Source organism: Galendromus occidentalis, unplaced genomic scaffold (genome assembly GCF_000255335.2).
Source record: "Galendromus occidentalis unplaced genomic scaffold, Mocc_1.1 scf7180000077524, whole genome shotgun sequence".
NCBI lineage: Eukaryota > Metazoa > Arthropoda > Arachnida > Mesostigmata > Phytoseiidae > Galendromus > Galendromus occidentalis.
The window spans coordinates 1,754,408-1,771,907 of NW_003805512.1; the positions used below are offsets into that span (position 1 = coordinate 1,754,408).

General features: G+C 51.0%; 4 protein-coding genes across 4 annotated transcripts; 2 read left to right on the forward strand and 2 right to left on the reverse strand.

Moving 5' to 3' along the window:
• The first annotated feature begins 483 nt into the window (after positions 1–483).
• On the forward strand, positions 484–3,414 carry Idh (isocitrate dehydrogenase [NADP] cytoplasmic). The gene is made up of 7 exons (XM_003747567.2): positions 484–652; positions 1,103–1,142; positions 1,249–1,355; positions 1,843–2,372; positions 2,474–2,672; positions 2,765–2,835; positions 2,941–3,414. Exons 1-7 carry the CDS (start codon positions 634–636, stop codon positions 3,208–3,210), a joined length of 1,236 nt encoding a protein of 411 aa, XP_003747615.1. The 5' UTR covers positions 484–633; the 3' UTR covers positions 3,211–3,414.
• A 129-nt stretch (positions 3,415–3,543) lies between these two features.
• PIG-K (Phosphatidylinositol glycan anchor biosynthesis class K) lies at positions 3,544–6,026 on the reverse strand. Its single transcript, XM_003747568.2, has 8 exons — positions 5,904–6,026; positions 5,554–5,688; positions 4,962–5,466; positions 4,706–4,844; positions 4,568–4,628; positions 4,323–4,457; positions 3,878–4,102; positions 3,544–3,776 (listed from the first exon to the last, which is right to left on the reverse strand). The coding sequence occupies exons 3-8, from the start codon at positions 5,221–5,223 to the stop codon at positions 3,615–3,617; spliced, it is 984 nt and encodes a 327-aa protein (XP_003747616.1). The 5' UTR covers positions 5,224–5,466; positions 5,554–5,688; positions 5,904–6,026; the 3' UTR covers positions 3,544–3,614.
• Positions 6,027–6,540: 514 nt separating this feature from the next.
• eIF5 (eukaryotic translation initiation factor 5) lies at positions 6,541–11,197 on the reverse strand. Its single transcript, XM_003747569.2, has 6 exons — positions 10,464–11,197; positions 8,395–8,523; positions 7,989–8,258; positions 7,773–7,894; positions 7,527–7,644; positions 6,541–7,411 (listed from the first exon to the last, which is right to left on the reverse strand). Exons 1-6 carry the CDS (start codon positions 11,005–11,007, stop codon positions 7,251–7,253), a joined length of 1,344 nt encoding a protein of 447 aa, XP_003747617.1. The 5' UTR covers positions 11,008–11,197; the 3' UTR covers positions 6,541–7,250.
• Positions 11,198–13,030: 1,833 nt separating this feature from the next.
• On the forward strand, positions 13,031–15,575 carry PheRS-m (Phenylalanyl-tRNA synthetase, mitochondrial). Its single transcript, XM_018641170.1, has 7 exons — positions 13,031–13,197; positions 13,557–13,588; positions 13,674–13,819; positions 13,910–14,335; positions 14,747–14,878; positions 14,963–15,190; positions 15,290–15,575. Exons 4-7 carry the CDS (start codon positions 13,988–13,990, stop codon positions 15,509–15,511), a joined length of 930 nt encoding a protein of 309 aa, XP_018496686.1. The 5' UTR covers positions 13,031–13,197; positions 13,557–13,588; positions 13,674–13,819; positions 13,910–13,987; the 3' UTR covers positions 15,512–15,575.
• The last annotated feature ends 1,925 nt before the right edge of the window (positions 15,576–17,500 follow it).

The following is a 17,500-nucleotide window of genomic DNA, read 5'->3' on the forward strand; positions in this document are numbered from 1 at the left end:
AAATATCCTTCATTTAATCCTGAGTGAGCGTGTACGTCTGGGACCAGAACTTTGGTCGGGGCTCGCCTTCCGTCCTATCTCCCCAGCTGAGTGAGAGCCTTCCTAATTGTCGCGTGAAAGTCAAGTGATCAGGAAGACTGATATCGCTGCTCTCTCTGGCCCGACCCGCGACCATTCCACATGTGTTTCCAATCGAAACACATGTGTTTCGTTCCCGATCGAGCCGACTCGTCCGACCTTCCAGGGCTCAGCGCTTGCGATCCGAGATAAGGTCTGCGTCGCCGAAGCCTTATTCGTCCTCCATCATTCACTCGTGAGAAGTCTCGCCGTTCGTATGTTGCGGTCGTTTATTGGCTCCACGAAGCATTTTTTCGACGCGCCTCACCGAAAGTCCGGAGCAGAACCGCCGCCGCGAAAGTGAGGTATCGTCTGCTCCTCTCTCTCAGCTGACCAGCCGCTGTGACCGGCTGCTGCCGCAGCATCGGCGGCGAGCGTAAGTCGCTCTTTTGCTGCCACCGCTACAGACGGAAATACAGGCAGCGTCAGAGCCGGTTTGCGTGTGGAGCCAACCGCTGTCACTTGGCCGACAGTTTCTCTCCTGTAAGCGTTCTCCGACAGCCATCTGCGAAAGCCATGGCGGATAAAATCAAGTGTGAGTGTTTCCGACATTCAATTCCCTTATTCTCACCGCAGCTCCGAACTGGATTCGAGCGGCTGGGGGCGATTCCCCATTCTGAATTTCGCAGCTCGGGTACACTCTCGAGATTGAAAAATGGGTCAAGTTTCCCACCTCAAGAATTGCGTGACTCCTGTAGAGGTAGAGCACGTCGAATCGATTTAGATGCGGGTGTTTCCGCTTTCATCTAATATAAACGCTCCACACCGACGCAAGCCGCGAAAATAATATCATGACTCTTTTGACGTTAAGTTCAACCTCAACCACCAAGATCCGTCGTACGCAAGAAGACGTTTCGGGCCTAGTTGCCACGCTGGCGTATTCGGCGCCTAATTTTTCGACGATCTATGATTCCGACTGGCAGCATATCTCGACGGGTTTTTCTGTGAGGCCACCGATGAGTTATTGTATTTTTCGAATTTGTAGGTGGACCGGTGGTGGATATCCTCGGAGATGAAATGACGAGGTGAGATCGAACAGGGGGGATCCTATGTCTATCAACCTGGTCCTCATCTCTTTCATTTGTGTTTTTCTCTTCGTGGTAAAAATAAAATATGCTTATGAATCCACAGGATAATCTGGGACATCATCAAGGAGAAACTGATTTTCCCCTTCCTCGACGTGGAGCTGCATACCTATGATTTGGGTATGGAGAACCGCGATGCCACCGATGACCAGGGTGAGTGGCGATGAATGCAGGCACCGATCGTAAGCGCGCTTCCTGATAACGCTCACATTGGGATCAAAGAGCGGTACAGGAGTCCGCCTCAGATGAGAATCTATTCGTGATCCTCCGCGCATAGTATCACTCTCCATAATCAGGACATGAATGAACCTTGAAACGCGTGTCCCCTCATCGGGATCGGCGGGGAGTCCTCCAAAAGTTCATTGACGTGGGTTGGCAATGAAAGAGATGCTGATTTTTCTGGTGTGAGTTTTCCATGAGCGAAGGTTCCATGATTTCCGGCGGGAGGCTCGGAGCAGAGCTCACGCAGTCGTCCTGAGGGCCTGAAGCGGAGAATGATGTTTGGAGGAAATCGTTTTCTGACTCCTTCTTCTAAATTTTCCGCTCCCGCAGTCGTCAGAGCCGCCGCCGATCTGGTGATTCGCAGAATTTTCACGCCTCGAGTGTTCTCTCGGCTGAGCATATCCTCTGTGACTTGCAGTGACGATCGATTGTGCGAACGCCATCAAGAAGTACAATGTCGGAATCAAATGCGCTACCATCACCCCCGACGAAGCCCGAGTCGAGGAATTCAAATTGAAGAAAATGTGGAGATCCCCGAACGGAACCATCAGAAATATCCTAGGAGGGACTGTTTTCCGGGAGGCTATCGTGTGCAAAAACGTTCCCCGACTCGTGCCCGGGTGGCAGAAGCCCATCGTCATCGGCCGTCACGCCTTCGGGGACCAATACAAGGCAACCGATTTTGTGGTGCCTGGAGACGGCAAGCTGCAAATTACTTTCAGCGGCGATGATGGCCGGACGATCTCGCATGAGGTCTTCCACTTCAAAGGAACCGGAGGTGTAGCCATGGCGATGTATAACACGGATGAGAGCATTGTGGAGTTTGCCAGGGCTTCAATGAAGTACGCGCTGGACCGAAAGCTGCCTCTTTACCTGTCGACGAAGAACACCATCCTCAAGAAATACGATGGCCGTTTCAAGGACTTGTTCCAGGATGTTTACGAAAAGGTGACTTTCCGCGTGGGATCCGATCGATATCGCATTTCGCACCCCATTGAATATAAGAAACGAGGGCCCCGCGGACGTAATAATCATGGATCTGTCTTCAGGAATTCAAATCTCAATACGAGGCTGCTGGACTGTGGTACGAGCACCGTCTCATCGATGACATGGTAGCGTATTGCATGAAGTCCGAAGGCGGTTTCGTTTGGTCATGCAAGAACTACGACGGAGACGTTCAGAGTGACTCCGTGGCTCAAGGCTTCGGGTCTCTCGGACTCATGACTTCGGTGCTCATCTGCCCAGACGGTCAGTCCAAGCCCTTTCATCTCAAAGATCGTTATGTGAGCTCGTGACCGACCTTAGCAAACTAGAGATCATGTTGAGCTTCCGGCTTCCAGGTAAAACTGTCGAAGCTGAAGCGGCCCATGGCACCGTAACGAGGCATTACCGGATGCATCAACAAGGGAAGGTGAGAAATGATTGTCTCGTAGCGCCAGATCGTCGCCTTCAAATGATTGGAAGAGTTTTAACCATCTTCTGTCTCCTTCCTCACGCTGTGGATTCTTCTTATTAGGAAACGTCGACAAACCCGGTCGCTTCAATTTTCGCGTGGACTCAAGGCTTGGCGCATAGGGCAAAGCTCGATTCCAATGAGAAGCTCGCGAAGTTCTCCTCGGCGCTCGAAGCTGTCTGCGTTGAGACCATCGAAGCCGGTTTCATGACCAAGGATCTTGCTTTGTGCATCAAGGGCTCTCTCGACAAGATCGAGAGGTCGGACTATCTGAACACGTTCGAGTTCTTGGACAAGATCGCTGAGAACCTCAAGAAAAAACTTTCACAGTGACTAGTTCTCACAGAGAGCAAGCTTTGATCTTTTGTGTGGGGCAGGGAGGCCATCTCTTCCCTCTTAGTCTGACGCTCTCGCTCAACGAGTTACCACTCACCACCTGTGTAGGAAATTCTGAGAATTTTTCTATGTGACCTAGTGCAATTGATGTGACCGACTGATTTACTGGAAGTCTGCAATATTTCTCAAAATAAAGATCTGATTTTGTCCCTGACGAGCGACAATATTCTTGGGTTTCGCTCTCTTGACCTATCATGTGGCATCGGGAAGAGTCGCGACTTAATCGCTATGATCGCAGAATCGAGGCTGAGAATGAATGATCACTTCCCCGTTTTGGTCTTCACTTCCTTTCATTTCTGAGCTCTTCACAACTTTCCGCTCCTTCGAGGCAACAGAGAAGATCAAGCCCTTATGGCTGACTGCGGCAAATCAATAAGATCGTATGTTAGCTCGATATTCCGCACACCGCCGAAAAAATCTGTGAGCTGCGCTTCCTTGACGTCGCGTTGGAACAAGTTTTTCCGCGTAGCCACCGTAGAGATGCACTGGCTTTTTGGGCAGACCTACGAGCAGAGAGAATCGGTGCCGTGAGATACTGAAGGAATCGTCACTGCATCGAGAGCATTGCCGGCAGGCAATCTATAAGATATCAAGAATATCCCACCTTGAAGAACTCATGCATGCTAACAAGGCTGTCCGGTCGAACCCTCTCCAGGAACTGCAGCACGTAAAATGTGTAGCGATCAATGACGTACACACCGATGCGCGAGTCGCCGTGGTGCGAGAGACTATCCTCGTCCACTCGAGACGAGGATATTGCGAGGATGTTCGGCGAGTAGAACGTCAAGAACATTGACTCAGAGTGACACGAGTCAACAATGTAAAGAACCTGCGGAGATCGTAATCGAAACATTGTCAAACATCATCGGTACATACCTAATCGGGGAATCCACTCCCGGCGCGGCTCAGGAGTGGCTTCCGAGCGAGCACCGGCCTCATAGCGGTACATTCTACGCGCGGAAGGCGAAAAACTCTACTTCCGTAGAATCGTGGTCCCCGCCCTGACCAGAGCGCGGAGCACACGAAAGGCGAGGAGCTCGAATACTAACCTCGTGGTAGCGCCGCATCTGCCACATTTGTTCGAAAGCGTCAGCGAGTTCGACACTCGTCAATTCTTTGCTATCTTGGAATTTGAGGAACCCCTCCCCACCATGTCCTGTCATGTACACGAGGATATTGGAGTGCTAGAAAAAAACACAACTCCGTATTTTTCCAAGCAGTGACGATGACGGATCCCTCAAGCGGATAGCGTCTCGAGCTCGAAGAACTCGACTCCTTGTGCGAGGACGCTTACCTCGTCTGTCTGCAGCCTCTTGCTTGTCGGAGTGTTCTCCGGCACTCGTCCAGTGAGGAGCCTACCGATGGAGGTTAGGTGAAGAATCAAACACAATAACTTCGCGAAGCTGAGAGATTTATGATAAATCCGACATACCTGATGAAACTCTCAACAGTCACGTCATAGTTTCTGTAGTCGACCTCAACATCATCCCCATAAACATTTATGGCTTGCTCTCTGTTGTTGAAAATGGTTGCAGGCGAAGGGTTCCGAGAATTACAGGCCATGTCGTCGGCTAGAATGACCATCGATGAGTGATTAGTGATCAGCTCTGATGCGTGATCTCATTCTGAGAGAATCAGGACTACGCAGAGTTACATCGGCTAGAATCGGTATAGAAGAAGTTGGGCACCTAGCATGAGTATGATGCGGGAGTCGGGGATCCCGAGTCGCTTCACGCTGCGGTAGATAGAAAGCACGTTGGCTACGTGCCGATAGTTGAACCAAAATCGAGAAGTGCAAACGAGCACCGCCCAATTGTTGGTATGGCCTTTCTTGAAGAAAGTTCCTATCTGTTGTTGATTTCTCTCTTCTGTTGAATTCCCGTCCGCCCTCGATAGCATCACGACAGAGATGAGTAGAAACGTGAACGACATGCTCGATGAGCTCTTCATGATGGTCGCTGAAGCCGCCGGGACGATTGATGGAGCTCCCTGCTCAACCTCGAGATTCTCAGGAGCTTCCCAATATCGATTCCTCCCTCTCAAGAAGAAGGCTCACGAGGAGGCCCCTTTCGCGGCTTTCTGTGACCTCAAGATCTCCACATAGGAATCCATTTTCATTTTACCGACGATTCCAGCGGACGTCAGAGCGCAAGCGGTGGGCAGGATTACTCCTCCACGTTTGAGCTTCAAGACCTGTAATCAGAACGCTCTTGATACCCCATGCGCCACGACGGAGCTCGGGCGGAAACTCCGCCGACCCCTCAAATTCACGAAATTCACCTGTTTGCCGTTATTGACGATGAAGACGGCTATTGCCGCTGCCGAAATGGAGTACAAGACGGTTCGAGTTATGGCCTCCGGACACGAAATATCGGAAATCTTCTCGGGCTGCGGTTCCGACCCGACGCGGTGCATCTGCAGTGAGGTTCAGGTCGATTTCAGATGAAGTCCAATCGCAAGCGTCTCGCTCTCGCTCAGGACTCCGAGTGACGCAAAAATACTTCGAAGCGAAACTAGAAGCCGGTAAACATAGCTGAGACATTCCGCTGATTTCCCAGGCTCGCAGCAAGACTTTTGGGGAAAAGTCTTATTGCGTTGATTCGCTTTGCTGCTTAGGATCGACAACTTACGGCATGCGAGCTTCGGTTCTGTCGATATCCGGTGTTTCTCTTTCACGGGGCAGAGCACGAATCCGAAAATCGACTCAATCAGCTGACGACCCGAGATATAAGAGAAGAGAGCTCCTTCACCGTGTGTTTGTTTTCGAGAGGCCGCCGTGTCGTCTGCTGCTGCATTACATCGGGAGAGAGATTCGCTGCTCGCTCTCGAGGTCGCTCGGATAAAACTAAGCGGCAGCTTGATATATCAAACAGGTATCGGCTCTTCCCGGACTTCCCTCCTACTTGGGAACATAAAAATTCCATTCGTTCGCGTTCCCCGCAGTTCAGTGGGAAACGCCCATGCGAATGTCTTGGGAATAGAATTCCGCTTCTTGGAGAAGGTCGATGAGACCACGCTTGGTCGACGATCGGACGGAGTTTTCGCTGCCTTCCAAGGAGACATCTTGCTCGAGCTCCCTCTCTTGCTGGCTAGTCCTCTTCCTAACAGTTGGTCTCATCAGTTGTACTCCCGCGGATGTCAGAGCTTTGATCGACGCCAGTCCCACTTGAATTCGCTCTCCGCTCCGGGCTGCATACACGGGACTGAATAAGACGGAGCATTTCAAGCTTACACTTGGACATTCGCTTTATTCTTTTTTCGCATAGACGTTCGACAGTATCTCCTTCAATTCATAAGGAAGAATTCGCGATTTTTGTAGATCTTGGAGATCGGCAACATCTCCCGACACAGCAGCTGCGGAGAAGACATATTACTGACACACAGCATCAGTCTACGTGTTCCGAATGCTCCTCTTCATCGACCGAGCATCGAACTGCAGGCTTACGAAACTCCTCTCCGCGTCCTAATCCATTCAGCTCGATTTCGGAGGCGCGACGAGCAACGAGCTCGAGCCACTTTGATCAGAGAGGCAGCCTCAAGCGGCGCGAGGCTCGTGCGCTTGATCTTAATGAATTTCTATCAATTCTTCTATCCAGCTTAAACTGGTCGGAATGCAGCCCCATCGAGACGTCTACAGCTTGGTAACATTACATCTAAGAATGGAAACAGAATGGGACATATTTTAGAGCAGGATGATACCGCGATACGAGAGCGGAAAACGGAACCCGAACTGGTTTGGGAATTCGAGCGTTCTCGATCGATAAAACACACGCTTTGGACAGAAACTCTTTCTCGAGGCAAAATCAGAATAACGTCGGAGAATTTCGGGACTTAGGAAATAAATTCTCGCTAGGCGATTCCTTCGGGAGGGCGACGAATCAGGTAGGAGAAAGAACTAACGCGGAACAAGCAAACAATAAGAAATAAGTGGGGCGGGATCGAGGGGGACCTCGATACGAAGCCGACGAGCCTCGTGCTCATATATCATCGATATCGAGATCGTCTCCGTCATCCTCGTCGGCTGGTGGGGCTTTTCCGTTGTTGTTAACAGTGTTCCCGTTTGGTTTCGGAGTTGTCTCCTTCACTTCACGCAGGCCTTCAGCTGTGTGACGGTCATCGTACTCTATCTCCACAGCATCTGAAAAATTGGTGCCCGATTCGATTAGTTATCGGGACAGAAACCTCGGCCGAATTTCACATGGAGTTCCTCCGGATACCGCAGCCGACGTCCGAGTCGGGGTTCCAATACTGACCTTCACCGGAGTCCTCGTCCTCGCTTTCCTCTTCCGCGTTCTGAAGCCAATCGATGAAGGGTTGGGCCTCGTTGTGGATGAGCTGGGCGAAGTCCTTACCCACGAATCGTTTGCTCACCTGAAGCACAGCATAGCGACATGTGAGGTAGAATGCCTCGATAAGGTCCGGGGAGTATTGTAACTGAGTCTGATCAATACTACTGATTTCTATTCCAGGTGGAGAATTGGTTGAAGTCTCTGACAAACCTTTTTCGACCACTCGATGAGGGATTCTTCATCGACTATATCGAAGTCGTAGAGAGTCTTCAATATAATGGCGGTCTTGGGCAATAAAGTGTCCTTGTGGAGCTTGATGGATTGTTCAATGGCTATTCGAGAGCAAAATTCGTTGTTTAGAGTTTGAAACCCCCAGCATGATGTTCAGGGTTGTAGCGGTGGATGCTGCGAACTACGTATGCTTACCTCCTAGCAAATATTTCTGAGCACGTCTATTGTCGCGTGAAAACTGGACGAACAGCTGAGCATGAGCTTTGATCAGTTTGACGGCGTCGTTGTTGAGAATGAGCTCGCAGAGGATCATCGATGCCTTGTCTTTGATCTCTAATCGGGAGGCTTCGGCCAAGATGGCCTTATACTGTTCCGAGGTTATGGGCATTCTATCCTTAACAAACTTGAAGAAGATCGTGCTCCTCTCTTCCTCGCTCTTATCAGTATCAGCGTCCAACATGAGGGCTGTAAGACAGTTGGTTCTTTCAGAATATCTCAGAACTTTTGCTTAGGACTCGATGGCTCGAAGACACCCTCCATCCGAGGAGAGACGGATGCACAAGCGCATGATACCCTCCCCGATTCGGAATGGATCACTTACACTTAGCGCCCACGCTGAGCTCCTGCATTCTCCTCTTCATAGCTTCGGTGGAGGTATCCTCGATCCAATCTTCATCGAAGTCGTCTCCGAAATCGGCATCGTTCAGAGCGTCCGCGTGTTTGATGTCACCTGTGAGAATTTTCGTAAGATATTAGCATCGGACCATTTTTGCTGTTGAGCGAAATTTGAATTAAATCGGGTGTAGTCGGCACATCGATCGATGAGCTCAGTCGGATCTGATTCTGTCAAGGAAATCATTCATGAATTGACATGGCCCCAAGTCATTCGATTCCGCCGGCGCTCGCAGCCGGCCGCTGCATCGAGTTGCCTCATTGTTTGAACGCGGGGTTGCGACACGTTCGCGGATCACGTTGGAGTCATCGGCATGGCCATCTGCGTGTCACCGCACTTGTTTGCCTCCTGTTCACTCGTCTGTGATGGTTGGTGGATTCGTGTGAATGAGCGAGGGTGCATGGCGTAACAACATCGAGACCAAGAGAAAACGGTATCGCAACGACACACACTGGCGCTGCGGTATTTTATGAACCGTCGCGCGGCAGTCGTTCGTTTTTCGAAGGATTCCCGCAGCCGGCGCCCTAGCTCCGGAACCCTTCGGAAGCTGAACAGCCGCAGAGAGAAAATAAAGCGGCACCATTTCCAAATTCAGCGATTTATCCGAAGCTAATTCAGACGATGGTGAGCGTGAACTTCATTCAGCCTAATTCCCTTATCTCAAAAAATGAATTCACTCGATTTTGACTGTGGAGCTATGTTTGAGCGCATCGTGGTAACAAGAAGATCTCCGAGCGCTCTCGCAGAAAGCGAAATATTACTTGGACAGCCCGACTACGAAGAACCACGAAACGAGACGTTGTTTCATTGTTATCTGGACAGATCGCTGCTGGAAGTGATGGCACATGGCGTCTATATCAGGTCCGCCGTATTACGCAATGATAGTAGTCCTTTCCCTTCTCGAGCAGATTACTAACTGTTCTCGAATAATCCTTGATGCTCGAAAGTCCGTCTCGAGATCATTATAGGAAAAAAGTTCTATCACCGGATTCTCAAGTTTTTTCTTGTTTAAGATACTACGATTCTTAGAGTTGCTAGTGCACAGATGCTAGCGAGCACTTCGAATTGCGAAATCCTCGAACGGTACCATGCGTAACATTTGATTTTCAGGCTGTCGCCGCAGATAAAAACGTGTATCGTCGTCAGGAGGCGACGTTATACCGTCTACTGAAGATTATTAGCTTCTTGCGGAACTCCACTGCCATCGTGAATAAATACCATCGAATCGCCAGGTTGGATCCGGCCGAATCCCGAAAGATTAGAAGTCTCCTATCCTTCCGCATCCATTGCAGGAAGAATTTGCTTAGGAACTCGGTTCCCGACACGGCCCCGCAGCGGAATGCGAACGCGAGTGCTCGAATGAAGCAATTCAAATATCGGAAGCTAGACCGTTCTGGGAATACTACAATCCCTAAACCCGCATGCAAAGTTTCGTCTGAAGGAGCTAGTAAAAAACATCCACGATCGTAGCTTCCAGAGCGGCGAAATTGACGAGTAGATTCTCTTCTGCCTTGAGTAATGGCCTCTGTGAATGAACAAGGGAAGTATAGTCCAAGACACATCATAAGCGATGGAGGTCTGGTGGAGTTCGACGCGCCACGAAACTCCTGACTGACATCGAAGAAGTTCATCGGAATCCGGCGGGGCCCGCCATGTTTGAACAGCTTCCCGGGCATTTCACGAGGCCACTGGTCAGGGTTGATCAAATACCCTTCATTGTTAAGGAACTTGATTTGACGCGCCGATAGTAACGTCGAGCCGAAATAGGTGCGCGTTGTTTCGTGTTCGCAGCAAGCGGAAACATCACGGTCGTGCGATGTGAATTCACTCTCTCAAAGTGTCGATCAGATATCTTATGATGTCGGAGAAACTTAGACATAGGCTCTGAGAGCTTGTTGGACTCGAAATGGGAGGATGGGGACTTGAGAATCGAATGCATGAAAGTGAACGAACAGGAAGAAAGAATGCTTGACTAATCAGAATAGAAAGCGACCTACCGGCGTCATTCTCCTCAGCCGAGTTGTTGGGCGAGGCGTCGTCTTTTTTCTTCTTGTCCTTCTTCGGAGTCTTGGCATCCTTGGCCTTGACGTTGGTTCCCTCCGGGGGGTTCTTGAGGATGAAAGTATTTAGCTTATGGTTGGTTTCCAGCTGTCCGGAGTGACCGCAGGCTTTGCATGCTGTGGTGATGATTCCCCTCTTCTGCAAAACGGTCAATACGGTCTCGGGATTGTCGCACGAAGCGCAGAGAACGTATCTCTTGATAAAACCGTCGAGAATCTCCTGCAGTTTATTAGCGTCGTGTTGACCATTGACGATGAATCGGTCGCTTTTGGCGTCGCAATGCGTTTGAGAACCAAGTTCGCAGCCGAAGTATTTGGTGGGGTAGGCTGGAGGCCTGCTCAAGGCCTTGGCGATGTCGGTCATATTGACAATAACGGTTTTGATACCGTTACCCTTGCCTTCGACTTTGGCGATGAGTTTCGGCATCTTGTATCGATAGAACTGGTCGTTCAAAGACCTGTTGACGTTGATGTTTGTCATGATGCTGCTGTTTATGGCAAACAACAAGAATTATCGACGACTTGAAATGGAGAGACACAGAACCAACACAATGCTCGGCCTGAATCAGCGGTTAGGAGCTGCCTGACCAAAAGACAGCAACTCGCTCCCGGGTTGTCGTTGATGTTGGAGCGAAAAAGGATTCAGTGAGGAAATTTGATGGTGAATGTCGCTGCAGGAGGAGCTGCAGATGATCTAGCCAGCGACGGCGATGATGTTGGTGGCGGCGACGTTGGCTGCAGCAGCAGCTTCGAGGTATGTAGAACGGAGAAACAATATTGATTCAGGAGCGATGAAGAAAGGTTGTCAAGTCAGTTGGCGAGACGTTGTTAGTAGGCTCTGTCGTTGAGGTGGTTGTTGTTGTTGACCGAGCCGAGCCCGACTGCTGCTGCTGGCATCTATGGCCTGCGAGCTTTCTGTGACGTTGCCTGGAGCGCGTCGTGCTGCCGCTTTGATTGACCCTGGGGGTCGTGTACGGAGATGAGGACGCCGGGGAGCGCGCGGCTGACCGGAGTCAAGACACGGCAGGGTGACAACACCGCAACGCACACCACAAACCCTCATAAACAAAAAATCCACCGATGCCTCGCTCACGGCGAACCAACGATCAGGGCAATAGCCAGATGGGCTATGCGACGACACCGTCAAAAGCAGCAGTGTGTCTATTACAGATCAAATCCGTCGGTCTCACTCACTCACTCTTGCTTGCTCGCTCGCTCTCTCACTCGGATAGAGTGACTAAAGGAATGAAGGGCTGGTTCACTTTAGCAAGCCGCTCGAGCTTACGTGCTCTCTTGATCGGTCCGTCCGGAACTTTGTTCGACTACGGATCCGTCCAATCGTCCGACGTTCGGTCTGCTCGGAGGGCTGCTGTTTGGCTGACGATGGCCTCGATACAGCAGTGGTAACAGCAGGAGCGAGTCCGAATCGGTAGCTTCCAAATATCACTCTCGAGACGATTGAGAAGTCGACTTGATGAACGATCGCTTACGCTCACCGAATGAGAACTTCAACAGACACCGAGTACTTCCGTATGATCCACCAGTATGGCCTGCTGCTGAATGATGACGTCCTAACCGTGGATAGGGCGCTGGGTCTCTGGTCAATGAGGTAGCCGCAATGGGAGCAGACAGACGACGACGAACTACCACCAACCACACGAGGTAGCGGCGGCGCGAAATGAGCGAGAGGGAAGACCCTCTTTCCCGAAAAAGTGAAATCAGAAGAACCTTTCCGACGGACACGCAGGATTTCTCGGTTTCAGCTTCGAGATCGTGTACGATTTCTGCGCCGCAGAGTACTCTGAAAGGGGAATCGTCGATTTTCAGGTTTCAGGATAGAGAATGCTTCCAATGCCGACGACAAAGAGGGCCATATCCTGAAGAGAGGGTCGACCGCTGGAGACCTCAGCGCCCTCTGGGAGCTGAAATTCGACCGTAAGCTCAACGAAATCCTTTCCTTCGTCGTATCGTATCAAAATTTCGAGAAGATCTGAGATGCAATTAGGGGGAGCGACGAGTACATCCACGCACCGTAGAATCAATCAAGTTCGTCCCTCATTTGGCATCAGTCTACGCTGCCTCGGCGCATGACGAAACATGTCTCTTTTAATGTCTCTCGAAGTGCCGCAGAGGCTTAAAATCGACGTTCATAGGGTATTACAGAGTCGGTCCCTCGTCATAGACTTTCGAAAGTTCCCCGAGAGGTTTAAGGGGGCAACAGTTGTTCACGAAGAGTCGATATTGACTCCCAAAGGTGAAGAAAATCCTCTCCTCGGTATACTCAAGTGAATACCGTCCAGCGCCTCACCGAAAATAGCTTTAGCCGAACCAGAAAAGTCATATGAGTCGATGGAAGCCTGTCCACGGTACCTTCGAGTTCCAAAGTGAGGAAAACTTGTTGACGTTCCGGGAAGGTTAGATACGCGTTCGGGTCTGGGATTTACTTCGGTCGATGATGGTGCTGTTACTGACCCGTGGGAGAGGGGAGCTCTTCGGACAAGAATGATGTTGTGCAGTGCGCGGATGGGGTCGATTCGCGATCCTCGATTCCTCATCCGGTCCTTCTGTTCGAAGAAAAGTGCTCGACCCTCATCGTTCCAGGTCGACGGCGAGATATATCCGACGGACGACTTCACGAACGTTACGCCGACGATTCTCCGGCACGTCGAGAGTAGGTTAACAGGCTGACCGTTTAAGCAACACGCCGTATGATTCTTCTGAAATTTCTGCCTCGGGCGAAGCTCGGGAGCGAAACTTCGTTTTGATCGTCGGAATAAAGAATCACAAGGCGACCTTTTACGAGAGATATTTGCTTCACGGAGAGTAGGAGTAGAAATGAGAAATCTCTCAACCTCCATAGACTCTTTCCCTCTGTATCAGTGGGGGCGGCTGGAGGAGTCACGTGTCTTTGACATTTTCCGGGAACTTTATTCACGACCCCAATGAGCGTGCTGGGACGAGAATTATTCTTCTCCAAATTGGAAAGCGTTGGAGAACGAAAGAAGTAACGTCATGTCGTTCATACTTCAGATCGGTGTCGACCGCTGAAAACTTTTCTTCATGTACGAGTCGTACTTCCTGGCAATAGACAGAAGATGTTCTACGGGCGCTGATTTCGCTACCAACTTCAATCGGCTCCTTTTCCAGGGAAACTCCACCTCCAGCCGAAGCACCCGATAAATTTGTTCAAACAGCGGATCGTTGCTCATTTCAACAAAAAATTCTGCAACCGTCGAGGCACCCCAATATTCTCCGTGTTCGATAGACTCTCGCCCGTCGTCAGCCTTGAGCAGGTGAAATCTCGATCGGGACTAAACCCGGCGGTGAACACGAGCCTCGTCGCTCGGCTACGCGACCCTCCTGACGATTTTCGTCTCTTGCAGAACTTCGACTCCCTTCTGGTGCCCGCAAATCACCCTTCTCGCGCGAAGAGCGATTCATATTACATCAATGAGAATCTTATGCTGCGAGCGCACACTTCGGCTCACCAGAGAGATTTGATAGCGTCCGGCCTCGACGCTTTCCTTGCCATAGGCGATGTCTATCGCCGCGACGAGATTGACCGAACGCATTATCCAGTGTTCCATCAGGTCGAAGGAGTTCGACTCCTCACCAAGGAGCAGCTCTTCAAGAAACAAGCTGACAGTCTCAACCTTTTCGAGACCTCATCCACCGCATCGAAAGTCGACATCGATAACAAGCAATCATGCCATTCAATGGAAACCGCAAAGCTGTTAGAACATGAGTTGAAGAGCGCTCTTGAAGGCATGGTTTCCGATATTTTCCAAGAGAAATTGGAATTCAGATGGGTGAGTCTGAAGGGTTCGAGCGACCGACTAGATCTGATTAATCTCGCATCGCCCTCAGAATATTTTTCGAGATTCGACTCGATAGAAAATTTTCCTTTTTACTTCATACGAAAATCTTCATTAATCAGCGAACGTCCCCGGAAGATCTTGCGGTGAGCTAGTGTTCGCAGAACGCGTTGTCTGGCGGTCGGGAGCGACCACTCCCTGCTCCGTCCAGAGAATGTGGGCATCTGAGCCCCGCCGAGACGGGTCGAGAATAATGGAAGTTCGGACCGTCTCATTCTCGATCTCTGGCGGAGCTCGGGTTGATGTGCCGGGGAACGGTGTCTCCGGAGTTTTGCGAGCGCGGAGACGGGTCGGGGGGCTCATGGGCTGGTGAGAATTAACGCTGCCTGATCCCATCATCCGCAGGTCGACACATATTTCCCGTTCACGCATCCTTCCTTCGAGCTCGAAATCAAGCTCAACGATGTATGGATTGAGTGTCTTGGCTGCGGTATCGTTCGACAAGAAATTCTTCGGAAGGCTGGAGTTCAAGAGAAGGTACCGAGACTATCGAATCGAAGCTCACCCCGTGTCGAGTGCATCATTCGATTTCCGGCCATATGACTTCATCTGTATCTTCAGGTCGCTTGGGCATTCGGAATAGGTTTGGAGCGGATCGCTATGCTGTATTACGGGATTGAAGATATTCGGTCATTCTGGAGCGAAGACCCGGGCTTCAACGCACAGTTCAACTTCTCCGACCCTTTCAAGAGGATACAATTCAAAGCAATCTCAACGCACCCCGCTTGTATCGCAGATATGTCCTTCTGGGTACCGGACCAGTTTGAGCCCAATGACTTCTACGACATTGTAAGTTGCCCGCTCCACCTCCTTGGAATCGGCGGAGTTCTCATCATGGAATGGCTCCTCGGATTCATTGACGCATGAGGGATTCGGAAAACCTTCCAGGTGCGATCGATCGGAACCGATCTCGTTCAGGAGGTCGCTCAGATTGACGTTTTCAAGCATCCGAAAACGTCGCGTACTTCGCATTGCTACCGGATCACGTATCGACACATGGACAGAGCACTGACACAAAGTGAAGTCAACGTCATCCATAATTCGATCGCCCAAGCCGCGAAAGGTGCTCTCGACGTAGAACTGAGAACGATCGCAAATGTGAAGTCTTAGATTGCTCCGGTGGATCTGGAGCCTCCATATCCACCGTGGATGTAAATAAATTGATTGAAAAAGGCAGATCTTTCCTTTCATAATTTTCTTCTAGAGTTTGAAGTATCTGGGCCGCGATTGACTCGAGTTTCTCTCCGAGGGAATTCCTCTGTCATTCAGGGTGGAATCCGGACTTAGAGGAATGCTGACCAAGACGATGGAGCGGACCGCGACGTCTTTCGAGCTCTCAACCTCCAGATGCTCCCCTGTCGATCCGAGAGGGTCACCTGCCTAGGTGACGCAAAGCCCGCTCGGGCTTCGACGGCGCCCGACCACCGTTAAGCGTGCAATCTCGGACGCTTCGTCAAACTGTACGCAAGTAACTGACGACTAGGAGTAAGAAACGCTTAGTGATCACTTGATCCTTCCCGTCGCGCTTCATGCTCCAAACTTTACTCTGAAGCTGAACCACGAATAGAGTTTTTCGAGATGAACATTAGAGCCGGTGCAAGCTCGCGGTGGTTTATCGTTCATGCGGCGTCACCGCTCTGTATCCGACGCTTCACGTAATCCTCGCAGCAGGGATCGCCTTCGTCCTCCTCGAACTCCGATCGGCAGAATTTTCTACCGATGCGCCGGACATGGCAATATGGAGTGCGGTTTTGAAGGTTGCAGAATCGAGTATATTCGCCTCACCGAGGGAACGCCACAGCACAACCGGAGTCCGGAATCACCTGGTGAAGCTCGGGAAAGCGGAAGGCAGATCTCGGCGGCTGCAGAAGATCGGTGAAGCCAGAGACCAAATCAGTTGAAGTCCTAGGGCGACTTCGGCGACCGTCTCCCAGCTGAATGCCCATCAAAGGATTCCTGAGTGGTGAGAGAGTCTCAACCGACTCCTTCTCTGATGGGCAGAAACTTCGAGACAGTCAATTTAGATTTCGCGCGTCGCCCTAGTTTGCGGACATCTACTGGATGACTCAGAGTCCACGCACGAAGTGAAAGCGCCGCGTTTACGCCAGGGTGGCTCTTTCACAGTGTGTGCCGATGAGGGGACGTTCGTGGCGGAAGCGATCCATCGCAGTCGTGGTACTCGGGACTCCTTCCTCGGGCGCCGAAAGTATGGAACTCGGCGGGCGATTTTTTGGAGGACTTCCGCTCAATTCGACCTGAGCTCTGCCCTGCCGACCACGGGATATCAAAGAATGCTATGTCTGCTATGTTCAGCTCTGCTATGACACAAGAAGAGCGAAACGAGCATGGAGCTCTTCCCGCGTATCCAACTGAACCTTTCTTCCTCCCGCCTCCCTACCTACGCTTCCCACAGAATCTTTGGGCGGTTACTCGAGTGGTCAGCGACGAAGAAAACCAAGGAGTGAATACACACGATATCGGACGGAGGCGTCCCTCGGGGCTCCGTGGGATACTTGCATGCGGGAAGAGTTCGGAAGCGGATGGTACGGGGCTCGGTATATGGGACAGGGAGGTAGGAGAGGATGGAAGAAATCGCCCGACGGCGATTCAACATTCAGCGAAGATCACGAGCATCATCTACCGTAGGCTCGGTGGTAGCGCCAGCGAAAGAGGCAGCGGAGTGGTGGTAGCGCCAGCAATAGAGGCAGCGGAGAGCAGCAGCAACTAGCAGTGACTACTAAGGGAGTCAAGTGTCCAAGATGGTGAGTGAGGATTCGAATTGGTCTCCGTAGCACCTGCTTCGAAATTAGGGGAGGCTATGATGAGTTCCTGGATCGCTTACTCAGGAGAGGAATCTGCTTAGTCCGCTTGAATGAAGCACCTCCGGGGTCGGTCGATCCAGGGATTGCAGCATTGTCAAAATGAGGAGTATAGTGGTCAGGTTATCCGTCACTTGGGTTTCTTCTCCGACCGGCGGATCTCGATGAGAACTCTCAGGGGGGTCGAGAGGGAGCCTATCTCATCTGCTCAGGGAATGAATGTCGGATTCGGCTCGGAGAAGTCGGAATGTCAAGCGCTTCCCCTTTTATAGCCGAAAAA

Bases quoted from the DNA above. Each gene is read 5' to 3' on its own strand.
- eIF5 (XM_003747569.2), bottom strand. From the start codon at position 11,007: ATGACAAACATCAACGTCAACAGGTCTTTGAACGACCAGTTCTATCGA. The intron at 7,645-7,772 runs GTTTGTCAGAGA...GCTGTGCTTCAG, and splicing joins TCATCGAGTGGTCGAAAAAG to GTGAGCAAACGATTCGTGGG. The intron at 7,412-7,526 runs GTCAGTATTGGA...CCAATTTTTCAG, and splicing joins GGACGAGGACTCCGGTGAAG to ATGCTGTGGAGATAGAGTAC.
- PIG-K (XM_003747568.2), bottom strand. From the start codon at position 5,223: ATGAAGAGCTCATCGAGCATGTCGTTCACGTTTCTACTCATCTCTGTC. The intron at 4,629-4,705 runs GTATGTCGGATT...CTCCATCGGTAG, and splicing joins ACTGTTGAGAGTTTCATCAG to GCTCCTCACTGGACGAGTGC. The intron at 4,103-4,322 runs GTTAGTATTCGA...CGATCTCCGCAG, and splicing joins AGATGCGGCGCTACCACGAG to GTTCTTTACATTGTTGACTC.
- Idh (XM_003747567.2), top strand. The intron at 1,143-1,248 runs GTGAGATCGAAC...ATGAATCCACAG, and splicing joins CTCGGAGATGAAATGACGAG to GATAATCTGGGACATCATCA. The intron at 1,356-1,842 runs GTGAGTGGCGAT...TGTGACTTGCAG, and splicing joins CGATGCCACCGATGACCAGG to TGACGATCGATTGTGCGAAC.
- PheRS-m (XM_018641170.1), top strand. From the start codon at position 13,988: ATGCTGCGAGCGCACACTTCGGCTCACCAGAGAGATTTGATAGCGTCC. The intron at 14,336-14,746 runs GTGAGTCTGAAG...CATCATCCGCAG, and splicing joins AGAAATTGGAATTCAGATGG to GTCGACACATATTTCCCGTT. The intron at 15,191-15,289 runs GTAAGTTGCCCG...AAAACCTTCCAG, and splicing joins CCAATGACTTCTACGACATT to GTGCGATCGATCGGAACCGA.